The sequence below is a fragment of the Lithobates pipiens genome, unplaced genomic scaffold (genome assembly GCF_037356315.1).
Source record: "Lithobates pipiens isolate NorthernLeopardFrog02 unplaced genomic scaffold, aLitPip1_a1.2 Scaffold_1, whole genome shotgun sequence".
In the NCBI taxonomy this organism is placed as follows: Eukaryota; Metazoa; Chordata; class Amphibia; order Anura; family Ranidae; genus Lithobates; species Lithobates pipiens.
Window position 1 is genome coordinate 132,632,600 of NW_027507685.1, and position 12,760 is coordinate 132,645,359.

The 12,760-nt window shown below is 47.1% G+C and overlaps 1 protein-coding gene across 2 annotated transcripts in view; it reads left to right on the forward strand.

The window, feature by feature from the left end:
- RABL6 (RAB, member RAS oncogene family like 6) overlaps positions 1-12,760 on the forward strand; it is an 83,714-nt gene that overhangs the window by 16,857 nt on the left and 54,097 nt on the right. For both annotated transcript variants that reach the window (XM_077477001.1, XM_077477010.1), the window contains exons 3-4: positions 1,192-1,326; positions 4,104-4,151. In XM_077477001.1, coding sequence (XP_077333127.1) covers positions 1,192-1,326; positions 4,104-4,151 — 183 coding nt within the window. The remainder of the gene's footprint in view (positions 1-1,191; positions 1,327-4,103; positions 4,152-12,760) is intronic.

The window sequence follows — 12,760 nt, forward strand, 5'->3', positions numbered from 1 at the left end:
ATTTCAGTGGGAAGGGGGCGCTTTAGGAGCAGTGTATTCACCGCTCCAAAAGGGCTGCAAAGAAGCTGCTTGCAGGACTTTTTCGATGCCCTGCCAGTGCAGCGCCTCAATGTGAAAGCACTCGGGCTTTTATATTGGGATTGCAGATTAGGCTTCTTTCGGGTGCTTTACAGGCTCTTTATTTTTATTTTTTTTAACGCTAAAGCACCTGAAAAATGCCCCAGTGTGCAAGGGGTCTCGGCGTGAAAGCACTCGGGCTTTCACATTGGAATTGCAGATGAGGCTTCTTGTAGGCTCTTTAGACTTTTTATAACGCTAAAGCGCGTGAAAATGCCCCAATGTGAAAGGGGTCAATGCCAGCAAGGTGTACCTAATAAAGTGGCTGGTGATTTTGTATTTTCAAATTAAAAGTTTAGGAATCTTAAAAAAAAAAAAAAAAAAAAAAAAAAAAAAAAAAACGCCATACTTGCCTAGATGGCTGCAGCACTGGTCCCAGCTGCAACTGTCCACCGCCATCTTTAAGGCCGAGATCAAATACCACTGATTGCTCAGTTCTCAATTTTCAGCCTCCACAGAGCTGGTGACTCAGTGGCTCTCTGCTTTGCCCTCCCAGCGTTCACTGGAGCGCTGGGCTGTGCAGGGGGCAGGAGCAACTTGCTTTAGGCTCTCGGTGGCTCACTGAGAGGCTGAGCCAGGTGCCGGTCCAGGCATATGGATGGGATTTTTCAGAACCTGGACTGGGTCTGTAATGTCAGCTGACAGCGGGCTTTAGTCCACTGTTGGCTGAAACCGGGTCATAGGCGTGCAGCATCAACTCCTGTGACACACAGGGGAACTGAAGCCAAAAAAGCTTTGGCTATACTGCTCCTTTTTTAAATTATATGCCATGTTGAGGCCTGCTCTAGTCCTATAGAATCGCATTGTTGTGTTGCCATTGCAGCATTACGAGTTCTCCTGTTGAAGTGTAAGGGAGGGGCTCAGCTGTGGAAAGAAAGCCGTATGAATCAAGTCACCAGGTTTCTTTCAATGGCTGGTTCTCCCTTCATCCGCAGAACAGATCTGTAATTGCACCTAACCACCTAATGAGGACAAGTGACTGCTTTGAAAATGCACAAAAAGATATAATGTGTGGCTGAGCACTTAACTCTTATTGGAGTGTTGGGTGTATAATTTGCTTCTCTTGTCTTCTAGTGAAGATAGTCATTCGGGGGGACAGGAACACTGGAAAGACCACTCTATGGCATCGACTGCAAGGAAAGAAGTTTGTAGAAGAGTATATTCCCACTCAGGAGATCCAGGTCACCAGCATACATTGGAACTACAAGAGTAAGTGCTGTGTCCTGCCTGTCTTGTGCCTCTGTCATGTGCTTCTTTGAAGGACTCTTGCATTTCACTAGTATCGGTTGCGATAACTTGATAACTCTTTCATCACCTCCTTTTCTCCATTTGGATATTTTTGCAGTTTTTCGTTTTTCTTTCTATCGCTCTTCAGCGCACACACTTGCTCTATGTTCTTTTTATTTATTTTTTCCTCTGTTTTTCTTTTATTCCACAGTTTTTTTTTTTTGTTTTTTTTTTTTCTTTCTTGTCTCTTGTATTTCTTCTGACTTTTGGCATCTTTTGTCCTCCCACGGTCTTTTTTTCTCTGTCTTGTTTATCTCCCCTGGCCACAGGCTAGAACTTGTCTTTCCCATTCTCTGTCCTCATTGTCTCCATATAATTTACAGTTGGATTGCTTAGCTTGGTATTGTTTTACACCCCCTCCCGTTATGCATTTCTCTCTGTGTCCTGTACTCCTAGCTCTTCACTAGCATCTCCCATGATGCCTTCACCCTTACACCGAGCCCCTATGGCTCGTCCTCCCACACACTGACTGAATGATGTGACAAGGCTTATTCAAGCATGCCTGATCACAGTGCTACAGATCCACACAGTCTGCAGTGACTGGAGATGGTACAGGGTGCTCATTTTTCTATAATGGATGTGTTTGTAATGCTATCATGTCCTTGGATAATCATCATTTTTATAAAGACCACGGTCGTAACAGTGTAAAAAAATCAGAAAGGCCACTGTCTTCATGTTTCTAGGGTTTTTTATTTTTATTTTTTTGTGACTTTACCAACAAAATATAATTGTTGCATGGATTAATGTTGATTTATCTATCTATATCTATATATATATATATATATATATATATATATATATATATATATATATATATATATATATATATATATATATATATATATATAGCGATGGATATATATAATTATTTTAAGCCATATAAAAACGTGTACAGGCAAAAAGGTAAGGGGAAAGAGAGGGCAAATACTGATATCGGTAGTGTCATAATACATTACACCATGAGTATAATTATTACTAGTACTAGCCCCTCCCTGTTCTAGATTTCTGATCTAAGTGGACATTCCTCTCACACTTGGGGGGGGGGGGGGGGGGGGTAGGGACCTTACAGATACCTTACAGCATTTTAGGCTTGCATAAAGTAAAATAGGAACATATAAGATATGGAAAAAATATATATGGGAAAAAAAAGTTAAGTACCGCTAAGACCTTTTATAAATCGGCAAACACACCTGGCTCGTCGGCTGATGGGTTATATCTACACTAGGAACTTCAATGCTAATTCTGCATCTGGTTCTGGACCTAATTCAGGGTCCGGTTCACCTGGACAAGTTGCCCAAAGGCTGGATCCACCAAAGTTAACAGGGCAGCATCTAGACTAGAGGAGACTGGGGCCTATGCAAAGGTATGACTCCGCCATGAACCTCAAATTGAGTCGAAGCGCTCACAAGTTCCCTTGCACGTGGCCACCCATTCCTCTGCTTCCATGATCTTCATCACCTTCCCAAGCCAGTCCAACTCACTCGAGACTCGCGGACTCTTCCATTGAATTGGTATAAGGCGCTTCATGGCATTGAGGAGATGAGGGAGAGCAGTGCGTTTTATAGTGAGAAGGATGGGGGGGGTTTGGGATATGAAGCAAAAAGTGCCTCGGTGAAAAAGGCACATCTATACCTAGACTATCCAATATGCGTCTGCGGACAGCAGACCAAAAGTGTGAAACCAACGGACAGTCCCACCAAATATGGAGGAGTGTTCTCCTCTGCCCTCACCCGCTCCAACGCAACTCAGAGACTGATGGGTAAAATGTAGCAAGGCAGGTGGGCACTCTATGCTTTGTCTTAAACTCCCTTCACATAAAGGCCCCTTCTGCCCCTGTTCACATCATCCCAACCCCCCCACAGTAGTGTCCTCCTCTGCCCCCATGCTCCCCCCCCCCCCCATAAGAGTGATCTACCTTTGCCTCCCTTCTCCTCCTATTCTGCTCTCTATCAACCCCCACCACAGTAGTGTTTTCCATTACCCTCCTTTACCCCCTTCCCCACAGTCATGCCCTCCTGTTACCACAACCCCCCCCCCATCTATCACAGCCGTGTCCTAGCTTTTTCATTCTCTTACCTCACACAGCAGAACAGAGGTTGGGAGGCCTAGCAGCACTAGATATTAACAAGCTGTTGATTGGGTGCCGGGAACACCCTGTCTTAGCAACCAGTCATCTATGATTAACTTTTAAAAGTTAACATTGCCAGCTCCCGCCCTACGCTCTACTGTGAAAATTAGTGGCAGAGGCTGGGGTAAAGAGACCCGGCTCCTTAGTTTTGACCGTAGTCCAGATGGGACAAAGTTTCAGGTCCAGATTTGGACCATAGTCCATTATTTAGTAATGCCTGCTCTATGGAAAATCTCTGGCCCGGTGTCCTGATTGTGCAAGCACAGCCAACTGTTATCACTATGTGTTGGAACAGCTGCTTGTAGTCTCCACCAGATGTGCATGTGACAGAGTGACAACCCAGAACCACAGTTGGGAAATGGGAACAGAATGATTTCACCCAGAATCTGGAAGTACCTAAACAAGGAGGATCACCAGATATTTTTTTTTTTTTTTTTTTTAAAGCTGCAGAAAGACTGGATTAAGCACAACTTTTAAAATTACATTAACATGTTCAACACTTTATAAGGTTTTAGTGCTTGGGTTTACTTTGTTTTCTCATACTCTGCATTTTTATTTTTATTTTTTGCAGCCACTGATGACATAGTGAAAGTAGAGGTTTGGGATGTGGTCGATAAAGGTGAGTTTATCTTTTACTAGGTAACATGTTTATTTTAGGCAATGAAGTTCATCTTAAAGCGGGAGTCTGCCCGGAGTTCCGCCGTTTTTTTTTTTTTTTAAAAGCCAGCAGCTACAAATACTGCAGCTGCTGACTTTTAAAATAAGTACACTTACCCGCCCAGCGCGCCCGCGATGTCGGCACCCGAAGCCGATCTCTCGATCATCTCTCGGGTGCTGCCGACGCCATCTTGGGTATGGGAATCGGGAAGTGGAGCCTTTCGGCTTCATTTCCCAGTTCCCTACTGCGCATGCGCGAATCGCGCTGCGCAATAAGGATGGACCCGCTGCCTCTGGGATCTGTGTGTTTCCCAGCAGGCAGCGGGGGACTTTCGGAAAGGGGCGTAATCTACGCCCCTTTCCGCAGAGAGCCATCCCAGAAGTGGGTGCAGATACCTGTACTGTACAGGTACCTGCACCCCCCTCCCCCCTGAAAGGTGCCAATTGTGGCGCCGGAGGGGGGGAGGGTTCCAATGAGCGGAAGGTCCACTTTAGGGTGGACCTCCGCTTTAAAGTGGTGTTGCCATTTAAAAAAAAAAGTCAGCAGCTACAAATGCGAAATAATCGGACACTTACCTATCCCAGGGTCCAGCAATGCGGGGGATCGAAGCCTTGTAACTGTGAGCGCCCGGCTGTGGCTTCACAAGCGGCACCCACTGCGCATGCGTGAGCGGTGCCACGTGCTGTGATTGGCTGCTCAATAATCTGGGACCTATCGCGTGTTCCAGATGGTTGACAAGATGGAGAGGGCAGAGCTGAGCCCTTCCTGTGCCAAGGGGGAAGAGATGTCACGAGCCCAGGCACTGAAGGAGGCAGACTACGAGGGTACCCATAGCAACAGCCATTTAGAGATGAGTAAAAAAAAAAATATTTTCCAAATGTTTTTTTTTTTTTGGGTGCAAAAATTGCGAAAAAAATAAAATAAAAGCATAAACAATTGTGACACAACTGTATTGTATTTGCACGTTATTAAAAATTACCTTTCCTTTTCAATCTGCAACACTGTAATTCTATGTAAAATACAATGCAATATGGCTACCTGGAGGCGTTCTGAACACAGATGGTGTACAGAACGCCCCCCAGAAACATTTCCTGCTTATGTGATTAGCTCACTGAGTTTATCAGATGTTTGCACGAAGATACTTGTCAGATTTTGGGCATCCCCTCCAACAGAAATGTAATTTTCTCAAATCGCCTTTCAGGACAACCCCGGAGAGAGTAGCTCCACCTTGCAATCAGGAAACACATGCCCACTTTAAAAACACCTCCTCCATGGCTTCAGTTATTGTGTTTCCTCCTTGGAGGAAGCATGTGCCTGAACCAGGGAGAGCTACACTCTCTGCAGGGGAGTAAGGCTTACCTTTTGTTGCAGGTTGTTTCTCTTTGACCCCCAGCAGCATCTCCACGGGGAGAGGACTCCTGGAGCTCCTGGTCCCGCCATCTCACGGGAGTAAGGACCCTCGGAGTGCCGGCGTCGGGTGCCCGGTGTCCGCTTGTTAGCGCAGGGAGGGCTCTGTTGCTGGCGGAGGCCGCTGCAGGTCAGCTGCATGGCTCCGTTTTCGGCGCCGGGTCCCGGGCGGCGACGGCGTCGTTCACGGTGACGCGCGGGCGCTCTGAGGGGGCGTGGCGCCGTGGTTCAGCGCCTGGAACGCAGGGGTCATGGGGCGGGTCAGGTGACCGTGTGCTTCCGCTTCCGGCCGGCCTTGATGACGCGGCGGCCGGGAAAATTTAAAATGAGAGCTGTTTGTAAAATAGCTGCCTCACTCAAACGATGGAAGAGTGCAAGCCAGCTATGGCGGAGACAGGCGCCCCCAGCACCGGTCCAGCCCAGGTACGTAAGGTGCACTGGCACCCTCTGCTTTACTGTGGGTATGTCTTTGTTTGTTCCCCCCTCTTGGGGGCCTGTCGCTGCAGGTCAGAGGTGGACTTCGCTCTGACCTTTTGCAGCCTAGTTCTGGGGTCTCACTAGTAGGTCTGTTTGGTGGTGGGTCTCTGCACTGGCTTGGTGTTAAGCAACTGGTTGTTGAGAGCTTTTAGTGAATTAAACCTGTATGTCGTTTCAGGAAAAATCACTAGGAAAAGCTAGACCAGGTCAGAGAAAATGTCCTTCCTGCAAAACCCCCCTCAGAGATTCATGGCAGAAGGCAATGTGCAGAAATTGTATCAGAGAATTGGTGGAAGAGGAAACATCTCAACAATATAAGGATTTGTTTTCTTCGGTTAAAGAGCTGACAAACTCTTTGAGTTCAGTCAAGTCCATCCTGATACAAAACCCTCCCGCACAGACCGAGCCTCAGAACTTACCGCCCAGCCCCAGGGCGTCGTCATCCAGACAGGTGGAAACTGAAGAGTCTGGAGACGAAGGGGGTAGTACTCTCATCTCCTTCAGGGATTCTGAGGAGGAGGAAGAGGAAGAAGATAGCAGGGGCTCCAAATTCAAGCTATCACTAGAGGAAGTAGATGATATTTTAAAAGCAATCTACACTACTCTAGAAATTCAGGAAGAAAGAGTACAACTGTCAGTTCATGACAAAATGTACCAGGGGTTGGACGAAACAAAACGGCGAGTTTTTCCTGTCCACAGGGTCCTCTCAGACTCAGTGAGAAAGGAGTGGAAGGACCCAGAAAAAGCCCCTTTCTTCTCTAAAGCTCTCAAAAGAAGGTTTCCCTTCGAAGATAAGGACTCAGAGGTTTGGAACAAGAAACCCAGAGTCGATGCAGCTTTCTCGCAGGTATCCAGACGAACGGATCTAGCCTTTGAAGATATGGGGATCCTTAAAGACCCAATGGACAAAAAAGCTGACTCCATCCTTAAAAAAGCTTGGGATGCTGCGTCAGTCAGTCTAAAACCAGCAATGGCAGCTACGGTGGTGGCCAGGAATCTGGAATGTTGGGTAGAGAAGCTGAAGAGCCATATTGAGGCGGGGACACCCCGTAAGGATCTCTTAGAGTCCTTTCCACTGATCCTGAATGCAGTCAAATACATGGCGGATGCATCAGCAGAATCAGTTAAACTGGCCGCTAGGTCTTCGGCTCTTGTAAATTCAGCCAGGAGAGCAGTTTGGCTGAAAACATGGTCTGGGGACACTGCCTCTAAGGTCAAGCTGTGTGGTCTTCCCTTCTCGGGTGACTTGCTCTTTGGTCCTGATTTAGAGTCTGTGCTGGATAGAACAGCCGATAAAAAGAAGGCTTTTCCAGTTAAGAAAAAGCAGATGGCTAAAAAGAATTTTCGTGCTTTTCAGCAGTCCCATAAAAAAGACCAGGAGCACAAGAGCAGATGGGGTTCACAGAAGGGCAAAGGCAGGGGTGGAGTCCTCTTTAGATCTCCCCCAGAGCAGTCCCCTAAGAACAAGTGACAATATCTCCCCAGTGGGGGGGAGACTGTCAGCTTTTTGCGAACAATGGGACAGGCTGTCTCCAAATCTGTTCGTGAAGAGCGTTGTCGATCAGGGGTACAGGTTGGAGTTTTCAGAACTACCCCCGAGCAGGTTTTATGTGACAACATTGCCAAGGGATCAGGAGAAGGCCTCTGCAATGAAGCTGTTGTTACAGGAGCTGATACAGCAAGAGGTTCTGATTCAAGTCCCAGTAAGCCAGCAGGGCGGGGGTTTTTATTCACATATTTTTCTGGTGAAAAAACCCTCAGGGAAGTACCGTCTAATCCTGAATCTGAAATTCCTGAACAGGTTCATTCGGTACAAACATTTCAGGATGGATACAATTTTCTCCATCACAAAGCTGTTGACCCCAGAATGCTTCATGGCATCCCTGGACCTAAGGGATGCCTACCTTCATATACCAATTCATCAGGCATCGCAGCAGTTCCTGCGCCTGGCATTGAAGGTAGGGAGTTCGGTATGGCACCTCCAATTCAGGGCTCTGCCGTTCGGACTCTCGTCCTCTCCCAGGGTCTTTACGAAGATTATGGCAGAGGCTTTGGAACCCCTGAAATTGAAGGGGATTCCAGTCGTTCCTTATCTGGACGACCTTTTGTTTTTTGCAGACTCCAGGGAGCAGGTCCTAGTCAATCTCCAGGGGGCCCAGTCTCACCTCGAGGGCCTGGGATGGCTTCTAAACCTAGAGAAGTCAATCCTGACCCCCTCACAGGAAATGAAATTTCTGGGGTATACATTAAATTCGATTCTCCAGAAAGTTTTCCTGCCGTTGGAAAAACAGGAAAAGTTACAGCTAGCTGTACAGCGGATACAGAGCAACCAGACAGTCTCAGTCAGGATGGCTATGGCAGTTCTGGGCCTGCTTACGGCAGCAATCCCGGCTGTTCAGTGGGCCAGGTTCCATTCCAGACCCCTTCAGAGGGAGGTTCTGTCAAGCTGGTCCCATCAGGATCCTTTGGAAAAACAGCTAAAAATTTCGTCAAAGACGAAAAGGGCTCTTTGGTGGTGGAGAGACCAGGCAAACCTCTCAAGGGGCCTGGTGTGGACCTTTCCTGTGGACAAGCGCCTTACTACAGACGCAAGTGCCTGGGGCTGGGGAGCCCATCTGGATGGTCAGACATCTCAGGGGGTCTGGTCCAAACAGGAAGCTCAAAGATCATCCAACTGGAGGGAGTTGAAGGCGATCTTTCTGGGTTTAGTGGCATTTCAGCAGAGTTTGAGAGGCCACCATGTTCAGGTGTTGTCAGACAACACAACAGCGGTTACCTACATTATGAAGCAAGGGGGAACCAGAAGCAGGAGCTTGATGGAGCTGGCCAATCTGTTGTTAGCCTGGGCAGAACAGAACACAGCCTCACTATCGGCAGTGCATCTGAAGGGCTCTCAGAATTTGTTTGCGGACCTCCTAAGCAGGCGCAAATTGCTAGAGGCAGAATGGAGTCTGAATCAGGAAGTGTTCCTGATGATCTCCGAGGCCTGGGGGGTTCCTCAGGTAGACCTTTTTGCCAGCCAGCAGAACTCAAAGGTGGACAGATTCTTTTCTCTTCACCGAGGAGATGCAGCAATAGGGTTGGATGCATTCGCTCACCCCTGGCATTACCAGCTGTGCTATGCCTTTCCCCCCTTTCCTCTAATTCCACTAGTACTGAGGAAATTCAGGGAAGAAAGGACAGACTTAATACTAGTCACTCCTTTTTGGCCAAAAAGACCCTGGTTCGCGGGTCTTCGAAACCTAGCCTCGAAGCCCCCATGGAGGTTACCACTCAGAAAAGATCTGTTATCCCAGGGGACAGTAAGTCATCCAGAAGTGGAACTCCTGCAGCTAACCGCCTGGTTTCTGAGGAGGACCTGTTAAAGGCTAAAGGTCTCTCAGATAAAGTAGTAAAGACCCTGCTGTCCAGTAGGAAGGCAGTTACACAGGCAATTTACATGAAGGTCTGGAAAAAGTTCAACTCCTGGTGCAGTTCTAGAGAACTCAAGGTCAAGAGCACGGTGTCAGTCTTGGAGTTTCTCCATGAAGGAATGGAGAAGGGTCTCGCAGCCAGTACCCTGAAGACTCAGGTGGCTGCCTTATCAGTTTTCTTTGAAAAGACTTTATCTAAAGAAACTTTAATTTCTAGATTTTTTAGGGCTCTTGCTCGAAATAGACCAGTAGCCCTTAAAGACTTTCCCAGTTGGGATTTGTCTACAGTTTTACAAGGTCTCTCGGGAGCACCGTTTGAACCCTTACAGGAAGCTTCTTTGCAGAAGGTGGTTTTAAAAACAATCTTTTTGGTGGCCATCACCTCGGCCAGGAGAGTCAGCGAGCTCCAAGCTCTAGCTATTACAGAACCCTTCCTTAGAATTTATCAGGACAGGGTGGTACTGAGGACGGATCCAGCATTCCTACCGAAAGTATCCTCAACTTTCCATCGATCACAGGAAATAGTGTTACCTACATTCTCTGCAAGCCCAGCAAATGCAGGAGAGGAAGTTTTTCACACATTGGATGTGAGAAGATGTCTTTTACAGTTTCTGAAAGTTACTAAAGAATTTAGAAAATCAAACGCCCTCTTTGTGATATTTTCTGGATCACGCAAGGGGGAGAAAGCTTCTAAAAGTACGCTGGGTAGGTGGCTTAAGTTGGCTATAACAGAAGCCTATAAAGCAAAAGGAGAAATACCTCCCTCAGGTATTGCTGCCCACTCTACTAGATCCATGGCAGTTTCCTGGGCTGAAAGGGCCGGTGCCACGCCTGAACAAATCTGCAAGGCTGCCACTTGGTCCAGTTATTCGACATTTCTCCGGCATTACCGGTTAGATCTACTGTCTGCAGCAGATCAGGCCTTCGGCAGGAAGGTACTGCAGGCAGTAGTCCCGCCCTAGGGTAAGTTTCTCGGTTATCCTCTCCGGGGTTGTCCTGAAAGGCGATTTGAGAAAGACTCAGTTAGACTTACCGGTGACGGTATTTCTAAGAGCCTTTCAGGACAACCGTTACTTCCCTCCCTAGGTTATGCTTAGTAAATGTATTAAGTTCTACCATGGGGTTGTGCTTTCTGTGCTTTGTTTTCCAGCGTCGGAAGGCCACAATAACTGAAGCCATGGAGGAGGAGGAGGTGTTTTTAAAGTGGGCATGTGTTTCCTGATTGCAAGGTGGAGCTACTCTCTCCGGGGTTGTCCTGAAAGGCTCTTAGAAATACCGTCACCGGTAAGTCTAACTGAGTCTTTTGGCGAGATACTGCCTAAGGAAAAAAAATCACTTATAAAGGGATGCAAACCCTGACACGTTCCTCTGAGCCCTGCAGGTGCAGAAACTTACTGATAATTATAAAAACGCTCCCATTAGATTCACTGGGCACATGGGGAGGAGGAGGAATCTGCAACAAAGTTTGTTAAAATCCCTGAAATGTATATTGATCAACCAAAGGAGGGTGTTTTTTTTTTTTTTTTCTTTCACGACAAAAGTGGAGTTGCCCACACTAGGCAAAGTAACAGGTTGACTTTATAGCAGAGCAGGCTGATTAAAGAGCACCTTGCTCATATTCTCTTGATGACACAGTCTGGCAATGGGGTATGGGAAAATGTGAACCATTAGTATGGTATGCAGTGAGGGCGGTGGGGGGGGCATGCATAGCCTTGAGGCTCTGCCAGGGGACACTTGCAATATTCTTCTGCCTGCTTCAGTGTGAACCTATTATGTTGCCTACTATGAAAACATGTATTTTATTTTTTTTTAAAAGTTATTTTAAACAATTTTTGTGTTAAAATAAAAAAGATGTTCTACTTACCTGCTCTGTGCAATGATATTGCACAGAGCGAGCAGTCTTGCCTTCTTTTGGGTAGTCCCCTTCTGACACTCCTTCCTCCTTCGGGCACCTGTGCACGCGTGCTGCCAAGCCATAAACACAGCAATGGTAAGTCAATCTCCTGCTCTCCCTCACATGTATTTGACAGCTGCAGGAACCTATGGCTCCTGCTGCTCTCAGTGTCTCCATTGGGGACCAAGACATGAGCAGAGTGGTGCTGCCGTGGGACAGCGCTGGAGCAGTCAGATAACAGGGGGGTTGGGCAGATAGTGAGGCATTTACCTTAATGCATTACATGCATTAATGTGAACCCTCCACCACTACCACCACCCCCTTCTACTTACCTGAGCCCTATCTCGATCCAGCGATGTGCCCAAGAGCAACGGCTCTACCAGGTCTCTATCTCCTCATTGGCTCGCACAGCACCATTTGGCTCCTGCTGCTGTCAATAATAGCCAATGAGGAGAGAGCAGCCATGCTTTGTGTGTGAATGGGCACACAGGTGTGTGGCTTGGGAGCTAGCCTGTTTGGGTGCCCTCATAACAAGAGGCTTGCTATTTGGGGGTACTCGGTAGCGGGGGAGCCAGGACTACCCGTGGGTGGGGTGGAAAAGCCAAAAGGTTGAAAACCAAAAACCATTAGGTTGAGTTCATACATGTCCAGTGCAAATCGTACGTCAGTTTTCAAATTTAATAAATAAAGCATTTGTTCATTGATTCAGTTGCGTCTTTGATGTGGTTCTGATGTGAATTTGCAAGGCTCAGGACGGCATTTTTTTTACTTTTTGCTATAATAAATATTCCCAAAAAATATATAAAGGAACATGCTTCCTCAGTTTACTCTGATATGTATTCTTCTACATATTTTTTTATTTTATTTTTTTCAAATATAAATTTTATTTTATTAAACAAGGGCGAGTTGATACAACAGTGGTAAAAAGATAATTAGACCCCTTTCACACTGGGTCATTTTGCAGGCGCTATTGCGCTAAAAATAGTGCCTACAAACCAACCTGAAACAGTCACTGTGGTCTCTCCAATGTGAAAGCCTGAGGGCTTTCACACTGGAGCGGTGCGCTAGCAGGACATTAAAAAAAAAGCCCTGCTAGCAGCATCTTTGGAGCGGTGAAGGAGCAGTGTATACACCACTCCTGCCCATTGAAATCAATGGGGCAGCGCAGCTATACTGCCAGCAAAGCGCCTCTGCAGCAATGCTTTGCGGTGGTTTTGACCCTTTCTCGGCCGCTAGGGGGGTAAAACCGCCCCCCCCCGCTAGCGGACAAATATCGCCGCTAAAATGGCGCTAAGAATAGTGCCGTGTTACGGCCGCTCCCGCCCCAGTGTGAAAGGGACCTTAAGGTTGTAAACATGGAAGTTTGATCACATAAATCA